Source organism: Dendrobates tinctorius, unplaced genomic scaffold, assembly GCF_039654945.1.
Source record: "Dendrobates tinctorius isolate UK_male_01 unplaced genomic scaffold, ASM3965494v1 ptg000105l, whole genome shotgun sequence".
Classification (NCBI taxonomy): Eukaryota; Metazoa; Chordata; class Amphibia; order Anura; family Dendrobatidae; genus Dendrobates; species Dendrobates tinctorius.
The window spans coordinates 10,422,970-10,442,796 of record NW_027361773.1 but is presented as its reverse complement, the minus strand read 5'-3'; the positions used below and the strand labels follow the sequence as shown (position 1 = coordinate 10,442,796).

At 45.5% G+C, this 19,827-nt stretch overlaps 1 protein-coding gene across 8 annotated transcripts in view; it reads right to left on the bottom strand.

Annotated features, from left to right (window-relative positions):
- LOC141100498 (uncharacterized) overlaps positions 1 to 19,827 on the bottom strand; it is a 300,902-nt gene that overhangs the window by 105,613 nt on the left and 175,462 nt on the right. For all 8 annotated transcript variants that reach the window (XM_073589049.1, XM_073589053.1, XM_073589052.1 and 5 more), the window contains one exon: positions 5,211 to 5,396. In XM_073589049.1, the coding sequence (XP_073445150.1) occupies positions 5,211 to 5,396 (186 nt within the window). The remainder of the gene's footprint in view (positions 1 to 5,210; positions 5,397 to 19,827) is intronic.

Sequence of the window (19,827 nt, the reverse complement as noted above, 5' to 3'; positions counted from 1 at the left end):
CTGGTCTTGCCTTGTGCTGAGGCGCTGCTTCTGCTCCCTCTTTGTGCAGAGCTTCCTCCACTGCCTCGACGCACAGAGCTGCTTTGTAAAGCGCTAGCAGCACTGCTCTCAGGTGGAATGGAGAACATGATGGAATGCACCAGTGTGTCTTGGTACTCCCACATTTTACGCTCCCGGTTCAACAGTGTTATGAGGCTTTGTAAGTTGTCCTGGTAGCGAGGATCTAGGAGCGTGTACACCCAATAATCAGCTGTGTTGAGAATGTGGGCAATGCGGTGGTCGTTTCTCAGGCACTGCAGCATGAAATCAACCATGTGCTGCAGACTCCCAACTGGCCAAGAAATGCTGTCCCCTGCTTGAGGCGTCATCTCTGCCTGCTCTGCATCACCCCACCCTCGCTCTACATACTGACTACTAGAGCATTGTGTACCTCCCTCCTCTGGAGAGATGTCTTCTTCCTCCATTGACTCCTCCTCATCCTTCTCACAAAGTGTCCCCTGCCTAGGCCTTTGTGAGGAACCACGTTGCGCATACTGTCCAGAAGCAGATGGCATTTGTGACTCCTCATCCTCCACCTCTTCCAAAACCTCCACCCTTAGTGCTTGCAGTGTTTTTTGAAGCAGGCAGATAAGGGGGACAGTCATGCTGACTAGTGCATCATCTGCACTAGCCATCCGCGTGAGAATCATCGAAGGCACGCAAAACGTGGCAGATGTCCTTCATAGAGGCCCACTTAGTGGTGGTGAAGTGTGACCGGCGCGCAGTGCTACTTGTTTGCGCCTGATGCAGCTGGTACTCCATTACTGCTGCCTGCTGCTCACACAACCGCTCCAACATATGTAACGTGAATTCCACCTGGTGGATAGGTCACATATGATGCGATGTTCCGGAAGGCGGAATCGGCGCTGCAGAGCTGCAATGCGCGATCTTGCTATTTTGGAACGCCGCAAGTGAGCGCACTGTATGCGGACCTTGTGCAGCAGTGCATCAAGATCCGGATAGTCCCTCAGAAAGCTCTGCACGACCAAGTTGAGCACATGTGCTAGACAAGGGATGTGAGTGAGGTTGCCTAGGCCCAGAGCTGCCACCAGATTTCGACCATTGTCACACACTACAAAGCCTGGCTGGAGATTCGCTGGCACAAACCACATGTCGCTCTCCTGCTTGATGGCATTCCAGAGCTCCTGCGCTGTGTGGCTTCGATTCCCCAAAGAAATTAATTTCAGTACGGCCTGTTGACGTCTGGCCACGGTTGTGCTAATATCGGTTGTAATAGGTAAGCGTTCACGGGTCCATGTGGAGGTAGACCGTGACGGCTCCTGCAGCGCTGATTCTGAGGAATTGGAGTAGGAGGAGGAGTCAATGTGTACAGACTGGATTCCTGCAATCCTTGGAGTTGGCAGAACACGTACAGCACCACTCTCAAGATCTGTACCCGGCTCCACAACATTGACCCAATGGGCAGTGAGGGAAAGGTATCGTCCCTGTCCATGGTTACTGGTCCACGCATCGGTGGTCAGGTGGACCTTGCTACTGACGGCGTTTAGTAGTGCATGTTTAATTTTTCCCTCCACATGCTTTTGCAGGGCAGGGATGGCTTGCCTGCTGAAATAAAAGCGGCTGGGCACGGTGTATTGTGGGACCGCCAATGCCATGAAGTTACGGAAGGTGTCAGTCTCCACCAGCCTGAATGAGAGCATTTCAAGGGCCAGTAGTTTTGCAATGCCGGCATTCAGAGCCTGTGCTCGGGGATGGTTTGCCGAGTATGGCCGCCTTTTATCCCATGCCTGTGCTACCGATGGCCGTAGAGTGGCCTGGGAGTGTGAGGATGACAGGGAATGTGGTGCTGTGGGTGGAATGTCACTGGGTGTCTGGACAACAGTGCCAGAGGTTCTTCCATGGCGATCCTGTGAGGAAGCCGAACCAGCTGTGTGTGAGCTGGAGGAAAAGGCTACAACACGAGCTGAAGAGGTGGTAGGTGGTGCTGTAGGTTGGCCTACGTCTTCAGTGTGTCTTTGTAACTCCACCACGTGCTTGGTCCGCACGTGTTTCCACATATTTGTGGTATTGAGACACTTTTCCCTCTTTTGACTTTCTAATTACACAGCTTGCATTTGACAAAGCAAATGTCATCTGCAACTGTGTCAAAAAAGGACCACGCACTGCAAGTCCTGGGAGCGCCCGTTTTGGGTTTTGGAAGAGGAATGCTCCTAATGGGTGCCGAAGTGGAGGCTACGGGCAGCCAAATCTGCCCCCTCCCTCTCCCTCCTGTTTTGGCCGTTCAGGGAATCTCTTCCTCAGAGCTGCTCCCACCACCTTCCTGTTCCTCACGCCATGATGGGTCAAGGACCTCATCATCTACACTCCCCTCTTCAAACACCTGCTTCTCCTGGGTAGTCTCGCCAGCACAGTACGCACCAGAAAGTGGTACCTAAGTCTCATCATCTGATGCGTACTGAGGTGTGCTGACCATAGGCCCGCCTCTTCAGATTCAAAGGGACAAAGCAGTTGCGCATCACTGCATACTCCCTCTTCTTCACATTCTAGAATGCTGCTTGGCTGGCCCCCTGTTTCCAAGCCAAGAGATTCAGAGAACAGAAGTAGAGATGGCTCCTGTCCTGGACTCTCTGACTGCCTGGGCAATTTGGCAGGTGGTGAAGAGACAGATGGTTGCTCTTCAGTGCTCTGGCCCTGAGAGGATGTGGAAGTAATTGAAGTCGATGCGTTAGCTGCCATCCATCCGACAACAGCTTCAATTTGTTCGTCCCGCAGCAGTGGGGTATGGCGAGGTCCTACAAAGCTGCGCATAAAGGACTTTTCCCTGGTAAAACTGGGGGATGCTGAGTCACTGGTGCCCGCAGCAGGCACAGGATCCCCACATCCTCTCCCTGCTGAAACTCCACGACCATGTGCCTTCTTCATCTTGGTAGACTGATAAAGATAGGCAGAAAAGTACAAAGGGGGGGCTTAGTGTGCTTATTCCTGAAGAACTGCTAACAGGTATAAGAAACACTAATTTTATAAAGTGTGTGGACTACACTTTAATATGAGCTAATGTGGCCTACATAACTGTCAAGTGGAGTGTTTGGTTTTGTTTGTTTTTTTTTTCCAAAAAAACAAAAAGTATGTGACCAAAGAAGTGAAAGCGATAGCATCATAAACTTTTTGGAGCTATTACAATGCAGGAAGGTAACCTACAATGCAATAGATGAGGCTCCAAAAAATAGACTAATACTAATCTGGCTGGGGCTGCAGGGCACAAGCCAGAAAAAAGGCTCCTATCTACTCCTATATAGTGTTTGCAACCAATCTAGCTGGATACAGATGGAAGCACACTAATAGGAGAAATTCAGGAAAAATAAGCAGCACTACAGCAAAAAAGAACAATGTATGAGGCAGTGACGCATGCTGAGCGGACTACAACCAGAGGTGGCTGCAGAACACACTACAGCGTGAGCTGAACTCACACACAGAGACCTCACAGACAGCCATGAACAGTGCAGAGAACTGTGCACTAGAACTGAAAGGCTGCAGAAAGGCTCCGCTGTCTACTCCTATATAGTGTTTGCAACCAATGTAGATGGATATGGATGGATGCACACTAATAGGAGAATTAATGAAAAATGAGCAGCAATAAAACAAAAATAAATATGTATGAGGCAGTGACGCACGCTGAGCGGCCTACAACCAGAGGTGGCTGCAGGACACACTACAGCGTGAGCTGCACTCACACAGACCTTACAGACAGCTGTGAACAGCGCTGCAAGGTAAAAGAAAGCTTCTCACAGGGGTTGCTAAACTAGCCTGGGTAAAGCACAATCTAGCAAATCAATATTTCTAACTGTCCCTCAGAGTCAAAGAACAGTGTCCTGTCCCTAACTGAATTCACAGCAGAGTGAACCCAAAATGGCGGCGGCAGCTTTTATAATGCATCATGACATCATTTCAGCAGCCAATCACAGCCAAGCCATTAGTTAACATGCCTACATGCCTAACAGGATGTGCCCACACTTCTTAGGATTCCTCATTGGCTGAATCAAATCAAACTGGCTCATAGCATTATGGGAACTTCCGATTCCAGTATTCGATATGCTAAAAGTATCGGAACTCAGTATCGGAATTCCGATATCGCCGGTATCGTCCAATAACCGATATTTGTGGTATCGGAATGCTCAACACTAGTCATCGGAGATAAGCCTCTCGCTTTACAGCACTACAGCGTGAGAAAATTCTCATGCTGTATTGCGGCAAAGTGACAGGTGAACTGCGGTGACCTGTCGGCAGCAGCGTGATACAATGCGGAGGATTATCTCTGTCATTGTATCATCGGAGCCCCTGGAGAGCGGTCGCATCTTCTGATGTGACAGCTCTCCACGGGAGATCGTCGTGGGACAATCGTATTAATTGGTTAATGTCGGACACAGGGAGTATATTGTTTGTTTATTATTTTAATTTTTTTTCATATGAGCGAGGGCTTCGGGGATTAGCAGATTATGGTATGAACTATATGTGTACTGTATGTGTTTTTTTTTATTCAACACATTAGTCGGATGATGGGACTACTACTGTGCCATCATTGGCTAATGTGTCAATTAATCACTGTCACTGTAGCAATCATAGCCGGATGGGACTTGTAGTCCCATCGGATGATGCCTGCAAACACACACACACACAGCCCTGCCAGACCCCCGCACAGCCCTGCAGACCCCTGGACAGTCCCGAAGACCCCCTGCACAGTCCCGGCAGACCCCCGCACACACCCACACACATGAACACCCATAGCCCTCACACACCATACACACACACAGTCACTGCCCACACACTATACATTCACACAGTCATCGCCCACACTCTTCCTTCCTCCCGATCTGCAGCGTTTCATCCGCAGCAAAACCGCAGATCTTTTTTAGACCTGCGGTTTTGCTGCAGAAGTACCCGACTCAATGCAAGTCAATGGGTGCAGAAACGCTGCCGATCCGCACAGAGATTTGACATGCTGCGTAAAATAAAACGCTTCGAATCCGCGTGTTTTTTTCCGCAGCGTGTGCACAGCATTTTTAAATTTCCCATTGATTAATGTTTTGTGCACAACGCACTGCGGATTTGATGCAATTCCGCGCATCAAAAAACGTGTGCACATACAGTACCCTTAGTGTTCTGTCTAATCATCTTGTAATATACAGACCTCTCATATTAAATGAATAACTTACTGTGACAATGACAATCCTCTGACATCCACCTAACAACGCCATTAGAATTATCACACGTGTAGGAAAAATCATTAGTAAAGCCAGCAAAGTAGTCAGGATCACAATTGAATGTAAGCTGTGAACCAACCAGGAACTTTTCAGCAGTGAGGTTAGTGATGCCCAAGTCTGAAGGATAGTGACACAATTCTGAGAAAAAAAAGAAAGAGGGAATGAATGAAAGAAAGAAATAGACATTTAGTTTTGTGATCTAATTTTGCATATAATTTATACAAATATTAATGTTTTATTTTTAAGAACATAAGGTGAACTGATTATTCTATTTTCATTTACCAAATAAGCATGCATTTAACTAATAAAAATATTTCTAACCTACTCTATATTTTAAATGCATGATATATCATGATATATTCTTCAGCTTTATTCATCTCTGTGCCTTCCATTATTCCCATGGTGTGAGGCTAGTCACTACTCACTACTCACGGACAAGCCATGAGGCAGGGTAGCCAAAAGTTCCGGGGTCAGATACTGTGCCAAAAAGCCTAAGCATGTACTTTACAAAAAGCTCCTGTCACGCTGTAATACTGAGGGTTAATGCAGAGTAACATGAACTCCACTAGATCGCAGCAGAATGGAGAATGGGCTGAATATCCAGCAATGAAGCAGACCCGCTGAATTACAGCGAAGCAACCACTAGGTGGAAGCGGAATAGTCAGAGAGCCGAGTCAATACCAGAAGTAACGTAGTACAATGGAGGAATCCAAAACACAGAGTCAGTAGCGAGAGCAAAAGGTAAGTGCCGGTCAATAGCAGAGGTATCAGAAGGGAGAGACAGATCAGGTCAGGGACGAGCTAAAGTCAAATACCAGGGAATCCAAACACACAGGGAAATAAGGAGCGGGGGTGGTTAGGAGGAAGGTCAACAGACATGGGTAGAGTAAGATGTACACAGCAGGACAGATGAGGAACCTGCACCCATGTCTGTGGGAATTCTGTGCATAAAAGCAAATTTTTCTACTCTGCAACCGTATCTGTGGGAATACTGTACCAAAAAACCTGTGTGTGTACTCGGCACACATCTCTTTGTAATTACTCTGAAAAAAGCCTCTGGGGGGTATACTTTTCTATTCAGCATGAACACACAACCCTTAAAACATTCATTTAATATATAGTCTAAAATAAGCAACTAAGAAAACCCTCATTGCACAAAAATAGTGATGAACATATATACTGTATGTAATGGATGACTGTTTTGATAAACTATGTCTTGAAACAGTCACACAGACTCCAATAGAACACAACAGTCTCTGTCTCCTGCTAAATACACCTGCCATGGTTCTGTGGGGCCCGGCGTCTTTACTGCCACAAAAGGGTTAAATATGTACTGTTCTGTATGTGTTTTGTGACCAATGAGAGTTATGCTTTCTCTGCTAGAGACCACAACACACACACAATTTGCCTCACTTGTCTGAAGCTTAGAGCTTTGCAGACATACCCTAACTGGGAGGGTGAGGAGTCAAAAGTTGTTGCTTCAGTGAAGAAGAAAGAGGAAGAACGCTCTTGGAAGCCATGTTAAGACATGTGCTCGATCCAGGAGTACAGCTAAAGAAGCATCAGGGAATCAGTCCCTAGGCCATCCATGCTTTCAGAGCAGGGTGGTAAGCTGAGAGACTGTGTGAGCTTATTCAACCTACAGTGGAGTGTTTTCCCTGGGAATACAGCAGCAAACTAGGATCAGTGAAGGATTTTGCAAGAAGGAACACACAGGCTCCAAGCTACAAGTTGCCCGAAGAGGAAAACACAGTGAGTAGTGGCTATGCTAGAAGTTCCAGACTCTGGGAAGCCTTGGTCCCTGAAGGGATTAGAATAGCAGGAAGTTACACTGACTCACATCAGAGAGGATAACTCCCATTCTTCAGAGCAGACTGTAACCTGGTGAGAGTTGTAATATCTCATCTGAACTGCACCTGAACTATAGTAAATGATAAAGTGACTTTCCTTGTCTCCTGCCTTATTACTCTGTGCCTTCTACTTGCATCACAATCTCTGGCGGTCTGCCCTGGTTGGAGAGGGTTTAACATCTGCACTACCATCACCATCTACTCCCCCAGGGATCATCTGCAGTGCCGGCTATACTACAGTCGAACACTCCAACTGGCGTCATGAATCACTACATAAACTTTATCTCCATCCAATTCTACCCCTTTTACATGACCAAAAAATGAATAAAAAACTGGAGTCTGAACTGAGAAAGTAAGTTAATGTGTATGCACAGTGTAAGTGCATATTAACACATGACCATTAACCAGAGAAAACAAAAATCAAAAAACACAAATATCCTGAACTAAAAAGTAAAAAATAAACTGGAAATAATGCATAAAGGTAAGAATAATAATAAGGGTATTTAGCAAACATAATTTTGATCAAAATAATGTACAAGCCATTCCGCCACGTCATGGCAACCCTTGTGGGACAGTCCCTACTCTAGTATTTAAAACCTTTTCACTTGCCAAGTGACGTGAATGTGAACAAGGATCGAGCAACTGAACCACTAGTAAACGCTTAGGCCAGACAGGATGGTTTTCCCAGCTCAGAAAGAGGGCGGTCACAAATGGCGGGATGGCTTGTACATTATTTTGATCAAAATTATGTTTACTAAATACCCTTATTATTATTCTTACCTTTGTGCATTATTTGCAGTTTATTTTTTACTTTTTAGTTCAGGATAAATTTTCTCAGTTCAGACTCCAGTTTTTTATTCATTTTATTGTGCATTCTGTGCATATATGGGTGTGACCGCCCTCTTTCTGAGCTGGGAAAACCATCCTGTCTGGCCTAAGCTTTTACTAGTGGTTCAGTCGCTCGATCCTTGTTCACATTCACGTCACTTGGCAAGTGAAAACTTTTTAAATACTAGAGTAGGGACTGTCCCACAAGGGTTGCTGTGACGTGGCGGGATGGCTTGCACGTTATTTTGGTCAAAATTATGTTTACTAAATACCCTTATTATTATTCTTACCTTTATGCATTATTTGCAGTTTATTTTTTCCTTTTTAGTTCAGGATATTTGTGTTTTTTGCTTTTTGTTTTCCCTTTTACATGACTGCCTGGGACCACGGACCGGGTCACCGCCACTGTTACCTCTCCCATTGAAGTTAACGGGCTCAGTACCGAGTATCCCACGACCCCTCGGACACGTCAGTTCCACCCCTCAGGGTGTCTTGGATGCAGTTACTCAGTGAAGAGAAAACAGCTGCACTCTGGGAAATTTTGATTTTCAATGCAAACATTTTTTTTTATTGAAGACACCACAGGGGAATAGTGCATTGAGGTAGCGTTTCGACCCTATGTCGGGTCTTTTTCAAACCTCACTTAAAGCCCAAGAGAAAAAGAAGCAATCACGACAGTATGAATGTGCAGGAGGGGCTAAAGTGCCATATGTAGAAGTCCGGTCTGGCAGGGACCAGGCAGAGGTTCTAAGATGAGCTGGAAGCATGGGGCAGCAAGCGCCATCTGTGGTGTAGTTACTGACAGCTCGGTTGTCCAATCTGGTACAGGGGTGTGCTGAAGCTGTCAGTACTTTGATTGACAGCATGACCATCCAGTCTGGTTCAGGGGCGTGCTGAGCTGTTGATGTGTTTATTGACAGCTCGACTAGCCAATCTGTGACTGGGAGGCGTCGGCTGTCTCAGGTGTTCACTATCCCGGGTAATTGCCATGCAGAAGTTTTATTTTGCTAAAAGCGTTGTACACTACAGTGTACGCGAGGTCTAAGGAGGATAACTGAGCAGCTTCTCCCAGACCACTGACAGATGTACGTTCATCTTGTGAGGTTTGTGCTTTCCTATGTCTTGAGTTCTATATGCTCAATCTGTTGCCTGACCTTGGACTTCATTCTGGCCATCTGCCTGTTTAATCCCTTCAGCTCTGATCCTCCCGGTACTTTGACCTTGGAACATTAACTGACTACGCTTTTGTCTCTTCCTTCTGTTTATGACGTACCTTCCTGCCTTCTGATCTTGCACTTCCTGACCACTGTGACTCACGGCTTAGCCGTGAGAAGTGGCTAACGGGTTATTCACTTTAGAGTTAGAATTGCTGCTAACTTTATTGATTCAGGACTGGTTCAGAAGTTAGGTTTAGGGACAGTTAGTTTAGAAAAACCCATTCAAATCATCGCCCTTGACAAGACACCGTTAGATCACAATTTGGTCAATAGAGCAACAGTGGATTTCACTCTTCAAGTGGGGGCACTCCACTCTGAATCCATCTCCTGTTTTGTGTTGGATAATTTACCTGCTGGATTGGTACTGGGGTTTCCATGGTTGCAGACTCACAATACAGTAATTGATTGGTGTCTGAAGAAGATTGTGAAATGGAGCACAAACTGTTCTAAGTAATGTCTAAAAAAGGTACAGATATTCTCCGCAAGTCTGGAGGGTCTTCCGGGGTAACTGAAGGACTTTGGAGATGTGTTCTCGGAAAAAGAGGAGGAGACACTACCTCCCGATCGTCCCTATGATTGTGCTATTAATTTTTATTCCTAGCACCAAATTGCCAAAAGCTTGCCTTAACAATTTGTTGGGACCTGAACGGACCGCCATGAAAGACGGAAGGGTCATATCTGTCCTTCCTCCTCCCCTGTAGCTGCTGGATTTTTCTTTGTTAAAAAGAAAGATGGCATCGACTGTCTCAGGTGTTCACTATCCCGGGTAATTGCCATGCCTACTTAACTGAGCAGCTTCTCCCAGACCACTGCCAGACGTACATTCATCTTGTGAGGTTTGTGCTTTGTACTTTCCTGTGCCTTGAGTTCTAGAGTTCTATATGTTTGATCTGTTGCCTGACCTTGGGCTTCGTTCTGACCATCCGCCTGTTTAACCTCTTCAGCTCTGAACCGTTATCCTCCCAGTACTCTGACCTTGGATCATTACCTGACTACGCTTTTGTCTCTTCCTTCTGTTTATGATGTACCCGCCTGGCTTCTGACCTTGGACTCCCTGGCCACTCTGACTCACGACTTAGCAATGAGAAGTGACTAATGTCACAAAACCAGAGTATAAAGGAATATGTTTTTAAGAAAATTATTGCAGGAGGGAAAAGTGGACTAGATTAGTTCTATAGGAGAGGTCCCAGGTAATACCACACATGGCCTAGGATGCCCTATGTGTGCACAATAACATCCCTACCTACCAGCGGAGGTTGTCAGCCTAAATGCGACATTTGGCGCTCCCACACCACGGTGGCTAACCCTAACATGCCCTAAAGGCCCTATGCTACCATGTCTTTAGGAAGCCTAGACTAGACAATCAGCAGCTGGGCTACAAGTGGGGAAGGAATGCAAGATACCACGTAATAAGTCAGGGCGAGTGTTACTAAGGGTACTGTTACACTTACCGACGCACCAGCGATCCCGATAACGATACGACCTGGTAAGGATCGCTGGTGCGTCGCTAAATGGTCGCTAGTAAGCTGTCAGTCAGATTTACCCAATGATGCAGCAACGATCCAGCGATCCGTATAACGACCTCGGCGGTCGTTGGGACCTTGTCACAAAGCAGCGATTCTGACGACTCCCGCCTGCGTCCATGATTTCTGAGTCGCTAACGAGGTCGCTCGTCGGTGTCAAACACAGCAATGCGCACTGGCCAGTGGGACACCAGCGATCAAAAAATGGCCCAGGGCATTCGAGCACGATCAGCGACATCACAGCGGGGACCTGGTTGCTGCTAAGTGTCACACGTAACGAGATCGCTGGCGAGGTCTCTGTTGGGTCACAAAATCGGTGACGCTTCAGCGATCTCGCTATGTGAGATGGGGTCTTTATTGTTAATATGCATATTGATATGCAATGCTTCTATGCCTCTGCCTATACTACTATTCAGCTAAAGGTTCAGACAAGTCCTGTGGGATTCACACCTGGTTATTGTTAATTAACTTGAGTTTTCTCACACTGGCTGAGTACAGGCGCATGCACCAGTCTGTGGTCACACCTCCTGCTGTGCTAACCACACATTCCAACAGTACTCTTTCTTCAGGGCAGGCCAGCACTTATAAGGTGTAGAGAGCAAGCTCAGGCCATGTGTGCAATTTGGAGACCCAAAAGTTAAATGTGCCTGACCCATCCATCTGTATGTGGACATGTGTGGACAAATACTCTTCCACCATGTTGTTGAAACTGTCATGATCATGGATTTTATCCCTTGAGCTTGTGCTTTGTGGCCGGCTTCTCTTTCTGCCGAGCTGTAATGGGCTGAGTGGTGGAATCACTGCGCTGTGACCCAAGGAAAGCCTGGAGGTGCGTAACTAGGTGCCTTACCAAGTCTTACCTCGGATACATGGCGGCTGACGATGCTGTGATCTGAGGAGAGACGAAGGAGGTGGGACCAGGTGCTACACAGCTCAGGTGGATGGCAGCTGATCTCCAAATGACTGCAAGCAGGGATGGTGGACTGCTCAAGTCCAGACAGGCAAGGCTGGTACAGTGGCTGGCACAACTGACACACAGGTTGGTACCAGCGGACACAACAGATATCCTGGTAACCAAGTGCAGGGGGGAATGGCAGGTGGGCATGGCTGATGGACAGACAGGTGGGCATGGCTGATAGACTGGCAGGTGGATACGGCTGATAGGCAGGCGGGCATGGCTGATAGATAGGCTCCTATCATCACCACCACTGCAAGGTTCCTGCAGCAGTGACTCTGCCTCCTGGGACACCGCTCCACCAAAGCTGCCCCCTTCCACCATAAGCCACATTCCGATTATAAAATGCACCCCCATTTTGTCTTCAAATTTGGGGCAAAAAAAATTAGTCTTATACACTGAAAAAATATCATACTCATCAGGCTTTTATGACTTTTTTTTCAAACAATATATGTAATTGAGGCTATGTGCCCACGTTGCGTGTTAAAACACACACAGAAAACCGGACGCCTTCCCAGAAATCGCGTTTTTTTCCGCGCGATTTCACCGTGATTTTACCGTGATTCTGTTCGCGATTTTGCCGCGATTTTCTCAAGCACTTTCCAAGCGATTTGAAGCATCGCTTGGAAAGTGATTGACCGATTGGTCACACTCGTCAAACATAGTGTTTGACAAGTGTGATCAGCTTTTTACTATTGAGGCCGCCTATGCGGCATCAATAGTAAAAGATAGAATGTGAAAAATGATAAAAAAATAAAATAATCGGGGTATATTTACCTTCCGACGTCCCGCGCTGCCATCCCGGGCCTCAGCATTCCCAGTAATGCCTTGCGAGACCTGTGATGACGTTGGCCTCGCGTTACTATAGCGATCTCACGAGACCGCTAGAGTCACGCGAGACTACGTCATCACAGGACCTTTCCGCAAGGCATTACTGGGAACGCTTAGGCCGGGAATGCAGCGCGGGACGTCCCAAGGTAAATATACCCCGATTTTTTATTTTATTTTTTTTTTTTTACAGGGGTATGGTGCCCAGGGCCTGGAGGACAGTCTCCTCTCCTCCACACCGTGGGTACCAACCGCACATGAGACGCTTAACTTCCCGCATGGTGGGCATAGCCACATGCGGGAAGTAAGCGATTCTCATGCATTCCTATGGGTGCGGAATCGCGGCAATTCTTTGCGATTCCGCACAAAACAATGACCATGCTGCGATTTTTTCCGCGATGCGTTTCCGCTGCGGAAAAAAGCGCAGCATTAGCACAGCATGTGCGGAATGCCATAGGAATGCATGGGGTGCGTTCTGTACATGATTTTTAAACGTTTTCGCAGCGTTTTCGCGCTGAAAATCGCGGCAAAAAATGCTTAAAAATTGCATCGTGGGCACACAGCCTAAAATGCCTTTTTTCATATAAGGGGTTATATTTTGTACTTAATGATTCACATATATTCATTGGTTTGAATTAAACCTGTGACTATTGGATGTGTTGGATAAATGTTTCCACAGTAGTTGTTAGTAAGCAATGAATAAGGACTGTGTCTGAAACGCGATTGCTGTGGTTCATTACCATACAGGTTTTTATGGATTTGTAGATTTTTTTTCAATGAACTTCAAGGTTTTATGGATCTCCTCCTTTTGCTGCATTTTTTCTTCCTTTGCTGTCGTAAAAAACACTTTTACATTATGAAATGCCCCAATAGCATTCGACGACCAACACTTAAGATCTGCTACCTTATGTATGAGATCAAGGTTTAACAATCTGTGAAAATCCCCTAATAAATTTTCTGTAGTAATTGGCAAACCCTATAAAACATTGTAATTAGTGACGGGCAAACTGTAAGGTAAACAGTAAAGTTTGGGGTCTGTACCGAACATGTAGTGTCCATGTACGGACCCCCAAACACGGACTTCTCCAGAAAGTCTATGCTACTGTTTGGGTTTGGCATCCTAAACATATGCTGATTCACATGCTGTCATCGGTGTCACAGCATGAGAAACACTGGTTGCGCTGATTGACGCCAAGTTAGCTACAGCCGGACAGAGAGCTGTGGTTCTCATGCTGTCAGATGACATCATGTGAGCAAGCAGTCATGACCGGCGGTAAAAAGGTTACGCTGGTCACAGGTGTCAGATGATGAGGGTACTACTCCCATCAGCATACAGTATGCCTACGGTTACTGATAGCAGCGAGAGCAGGCAAAGCTGATGAGATCAGCCAGCGCTTGTGCAATAAATAAATAAATTTAAAATTGATGTGGGTCTCTTCCATTTTTGATAGCCAACGTAGGCAAAACTGACAGCTGCGGGCTGCAACCCCCAACTGTCAGCTTTTTCATGGCTCCCATGGCTCATACCTCTCAGGACCTTTGTGCAGGTCTCCTGGGAGTGTGCTTAGGGCACGTGCGGACGCACCCCGCACTTCTGAAATTCCCCCAGCCAATAGCTGGGAAACGACTGATATTTAAGACACCCTTCCCTATAGGGAGGTGTCTTAGCAACATTATTGGTAAGTATGTTTTCCAGCTACTCAGTTGAAAGATCCTGTGCTCCCTGAATCTGATCCTGTCCATCCTTTCTGAACTTGATCCTGGCCATCCTGCTGTACTTGTTCTTGTTCCTGTCCTGCCTATATTTAGTCCTAATCCTGACCTGCCTGGTCCACATCTGTTACTGTCTACCTCATCCATCCAGTCTGAACCAGCTCCTGTAATCCTGCACCTGTCTGTCCTGTGTTCCTGTAACCCACCCCATCTGTTCCTGTTTACTGCTTCCTGTCCTGTTTATCAACTACCCTGAAATACATTGGGGAACCGAAACCTGCAGTTCCAGCAAAGGTAATAGGTTTTCGACTGCTATGAGAGACAATTACCTTTCACAACTGGTTCAGGACCCAACAAGAGGGGGGGCACTGCTAGACCTAATTTTAACCAACAGGCCAGACCGCATTTCAAATGTAAGGGTTGAGGGTCACTTGGGTAATAGTCATCACAAATTAATAAGTTTTCATGTATCCTTTAATAATATGTGTAGTAGAGGGGTTACAAGGACACTAAACTTCAGGAGGGCAAATTTCCAACAGATGAGAGATGATCTTGGTGCAATTAACTGGGACGATATCCTGAGACATAAAAATACACAAAGAAAATGTGAGACGTTTATTAGCATCCTGAATAGGACCTGTGCACAATATATACCATATGGGAATAAACATGCCAGAAATAGGAGGAAACCACTATGGCTAAATAGAGCTGTAAGGGGTGCAATAAGAGATAAAAATAAAGCATTTAAAGAATTAAAGCAAGTAGGTAGTGATGAGGCATTAACTAAATACAGAAGCTTAAATAAATTCTGTAAAAAGCACATCAAGACAGCAAAGATTGAGACAGAGAGACTCATTGCCAGAGAAAGTAAAAATAATCCCAAAATATTCTTTAACTACATAAATAGTAAGAAACTAAAAAATGATAGTGTTTGCCCCCTTAAAAATAGTCTGGGTGAAATGGTGGATGAGGATGAGGAAAAAGCCAATATGCTAAATGACTTTTTTTCATCAGTATTTACACAAGAAAATCCCATGACGGATAACATGATCAGGGATAAAAATTATCCGTTAAATGTCACCTGCTTAACCCAGCAGGAAGTACGGTGGCGTCTAAAAATCACTAAAATTGACAAATCCCTGGGCCCGGATGGGATACACCCCCGAGTACTGCAGGAATTAAGCACAGTCATAGATAGACCATTATTTTTAATCTTTAAAGATTCCATAATAACAGGGTCTGTACCACAGGACTGGCGTATAGCAAATGTGGTGCCAATATTCAAAAAGGGGACAAAAACTGAACTTGGAAATTATAGGCCAGTAAGTTTAACCTCAACTGTGGGTAAAATTCTGGAGGGTTTTCTAAGAGATACTATACTGGAGTATCTGGAGAAGAATAACCTTATGACCCAATATCAACATGGGTTTACAAGGGACCGTTCCTGTCAGACTAATCTGATAAGCTTTTATGAAGAGGTAAGTTCCGGACTGGACCAAGGGAATGCAGTGGACGTGGTGTACATGGACTTTTCAAAAGCTTTTGATACGGTGTCACACAAAAGGTTGATACATAAAATGAGAACAATGGGGATAGGGGAAAATATTTGTAAGTGGATTAAGAGCTGGCTCAGGGATAGGAAACAAAGGGTGGTTAATTATTAATGGAGCACACTCGGACTGGGTCACGGTTAGCAGTGGGGTACCACAGGGGCCAGTTTTGGGCCCGCTTCTTTTTAACATATTTATTAATGACCTTGTAGGGGGCATAGAGAGTAGAATTTCAATATTTGCAGATGACACTAAACTCTGCAGGGTAATCAATACAGAGGAGGACAATTTTATATTACAGGAGGATTTATGTAAACTAGAAGCTTGGGCTGATAAATGGCAAATAAGCTTTAATGGGGATAAATGTAAGGTCATGCACTTGGGTAGAACGAACAAGATGTATAATTATGTGCTTAATTGTAAAACACTGGGCAAAACAGTCACTGAAAAAGACCTGGGTGTATGGGTGGACGACAAACTCACATTTAGCGGCCAGTGTCAGGCAGCTGCTGCAAAGGCAAATAAAATAATGGGATGCATTAAAAGAGGCATAGATGCTCATGAGGAGAACATAATTTTACCTCTATATAAGTCACTAGTGCAACCACACTTAGAATACTGTGTACAGTTCTGGTCTCCGGTGTATAAGAAAGACATAGCTGAACTGGAGCGGGTGCAGAGAAGAGCGACCAAGGTTATTAGGGAACTAGGGGGTCTGCAATACCAAGACAGGTTATTACACTTGGGGTTATTTAGTTTGGAGAATCGAAGGCTTAGGGGTGATCTTATTACAATGTATAAATATATGCGGGGACAATACCAAGACCTTTCTAATGATCTTTTTACTCTTAGACCTGTGACGGGGACAAGGGGGCATCCTCTACGTCTGGAGGAAAGAAGGTTTAAGCATACTCACAGACGCGGATTCTTTACTGTAAGAGCAGTGAGACTATGGAACTCTCTGCCATATGATATTGTAATGAGTGATTCCCTACTAAAATTTAAGAAGGGACTGGATGCCTTTCTTGAAAAGTATAATATTACATGGTATATACACTAGTTTCCTTAATATTGCGTTGATCCAGGGAGCTAGTCTGATAGCCGTATGTGGAGTCGGGAAGGAATTTTTTTCCCAAATGTGAAGCTTACTGTTTGCCACATGGGTTTTTTTTTGCCTTCCTCTGGATCAACATCCAGATCCAGATAGTATATCTTGACTTCAGCAAAGCATTTGACAAAGTCTCTCATACAATCCTTATTGAAAAAATGATTAAGTATGGAATGGACAAGGCAACTGTTAGGTGGATTCATAACTGGCTTAGTGATCGGACCCAAAGAGTGGTCGTAAATGGCTGCACATCCAGTTGGAAGAATGTCTCAAGTGGGGTACCACAGGGCTCTGTCCTGGGCCCTGTATTGTTCAACATCTTTATCAACGATTTAGATGAAGGAATTGAGGGTAAACTGATTAAATTTGCTGATGACACAAAGCTAGGAGGGATAGCTAATACTAGAGAAGAGAGAGAGAGGATTCAAAAAGATTTAAATAAACTGGAGAAGTGGGCAGCAACTAACAGAATGGTTTTTAACAGGGAGAAATGCAAAGTACTACATCTGGGCAATAAAAATGGAAAAAGCATATATAGAATGGGAGGAATAGGGCTAAGTGACAGCACATGTGAAAAAGACTTGGGTATACTAATAGATCACAGACTGAATATGAGTCAACAGTGTGATGCAGCAGCAAAAAAGGCAAATGCAATTCTAGGATGTATTAACAGAAGCATACAGTCTAGATCACGTGAAGTCATTATTTCCCTCTACTCCTCTTTGGTCAGACCTCATCTGGAATATTGTGTCCAGTTTTGGGCACCACATTTTAAAAAAGACATCAACAAACTGGAGCAAGTTCAGAAAAGAGCGACCAGAATGGTGACCGGTCTGCAAACCCTGTCTTATGAGGAAAGGTTGCAGGATTTGGGAATGTTTAGTTTGCAAAAGAGAAGACTGAGAGGAGACTTAATAGCTGTCTACAAATATCTAAAGGGCTGTCACATTGTAGAAGGATCAACTTTATTCTCATTTGCACAAGGAAAGACTAGAAGCAATGGGATGAAACTGAATGGGAGGAGACACAGATTAGATATTAGAAAAAACTTTTTGACAGTTAGAGTGATCAATGAGTGGAACAGGCTGCCACGAGAAGTGGTGAGTTCTCCTTCAATGGAAGTCTTCAAACAGAGGCTGGACAGACATCTGACTGGGATGATTTAGCGAATCCTGCTTTGAGCAGGGGGTTGGACCAGATGGCCCAGGAGGTCCCTTCCAACTCTACGATACTATGATTCTAACATGTTAGGGCAAGTTAGGTTAGGATATGGGTTGAACTAGATAGACTTAAAGTTTCCCTTCAACCTTAATAACTATGTTACTATGTTATCAGGATCCATCCTCCTGCTATCTAGTTCCTGGCCGTTTTGACTCTCCAAGTCTATTCCTGCTTCCCTACAGCCTTAGGGGGGTCAGCTGCTGTGGTTCCGGGATCTGTGTTGGAGCGGTACATGGAGTCCACCTGGGTCCAAGTCTAACCACACCATCAGGGGATCTAGTGAATAACCAGGTGGTCCCTTAGTTACACCCCTCCAGATTATCCCTGGACATTGGTACAGTGATCCACAACCACATGCGTAACGGTGAGCTCCTCATCAATGTCCCAGACGTAACTGTTTCCTTGAGGACGTGCTAAGCAGTCCTTAAGGAAATGTCAAACGCGACCACAATAGAGGCAGAGTCCGAGGTCACGCTGATGTCTCCTTTCAATGGCAAGAGAGCTGGCAGCTCCAACCTCCATTGGTTTCACCTCAGGTAAGTGGATGGACTTGGGAAGAATGACCGAAACCCCCTGTAGCCCATCATGTCTCTCTGAATTCTTCAATCCATTTGAATGGCCTGAGTCATGGCATCCCCCAAGGAATAAGGTGAAGTATGTAGTGCCAAAACATCCTTAAGAGTAGCAGAAACATCTCTGTGGAACTGGCATGTGAGAGCTGCATCACCCCACAGAACTTCAGAGGACCGTTGCTAGAACTCGCAACTATAGTCCTCATGTTGCCACCCTCCTGTGTCGGGTTCATGATCTTTGCCTCCGCAACCTGGACCCTGTCAGGTTCATCATAGATCATCCCTAAGGTGTCAAAAAAGGCGTCAACAGAAGACCATTCTGGGGCTAGTGGGGACAAAGAGAATGCCCAAGTCTGAGGGCCCCCTGTTATTAATGGGTCACTGAGGAGGATAGCAGGCCCAGGCTAAGCCACAGAAAACCAGAGAGGTTGGAAACTAAGCGGATTGCAGATCCCTGATCCTGTCCACACAACTAGCAGTAGCCGTGGAGCGTACATACGATGATCCTAGATGCCTCGGCAGAGCCGGAGAGCTACCTAAGCCAAAAGCAAGAAAGAGGAAATCTAAACTGCCCCGGAGCAGACCCCAAAGGAATAGATAGCCCCCAAACATATATTGTCGGTGAGACAAGATGAAAACACAAATGAAGGCAGAAAAATAGACTGAGCAAACGATGTGTCCCACACTGACTAGACAGGACAGGAAAGGAAAGACACTGTCTGCAATCACGCAAAAAACCCTGCAAAAAGTCCAACATGTCTGATGCACAAAAACACTGAAGTCGCACGACTTCGCCCCCACTATATCAGCACTCTGGTATATTCTGAAAGCAAAGCAAAAAGAGACCAACATAACAGGGGACAAAACAAACTGGCACAAGCAGTAACATATGGGCAGTGATTCAGCACTGCCCCAGCCGGAGCTGGCTGACCCACACAAAGCTGAGATAGACAGAACCAGGTCAAATGCAAACAGAATAGCAAATGAACCACTTAACTGAACCATGCAGGGAAAGAGCAGGAGACATCAGACCTCAGAAGGAACAGGAAGAAAATCACCAGCAGGGATAAGATAAGATAATCCTTTAATCGTCCCACCATGGGGAAATTCAGAGCATTACAGCAGCAAGGCAGGAACAAGTACAGATACAGATGCATAAAGGCATTACATTGACAGTAGGTAGGTACATATACGAAAAAAAAAA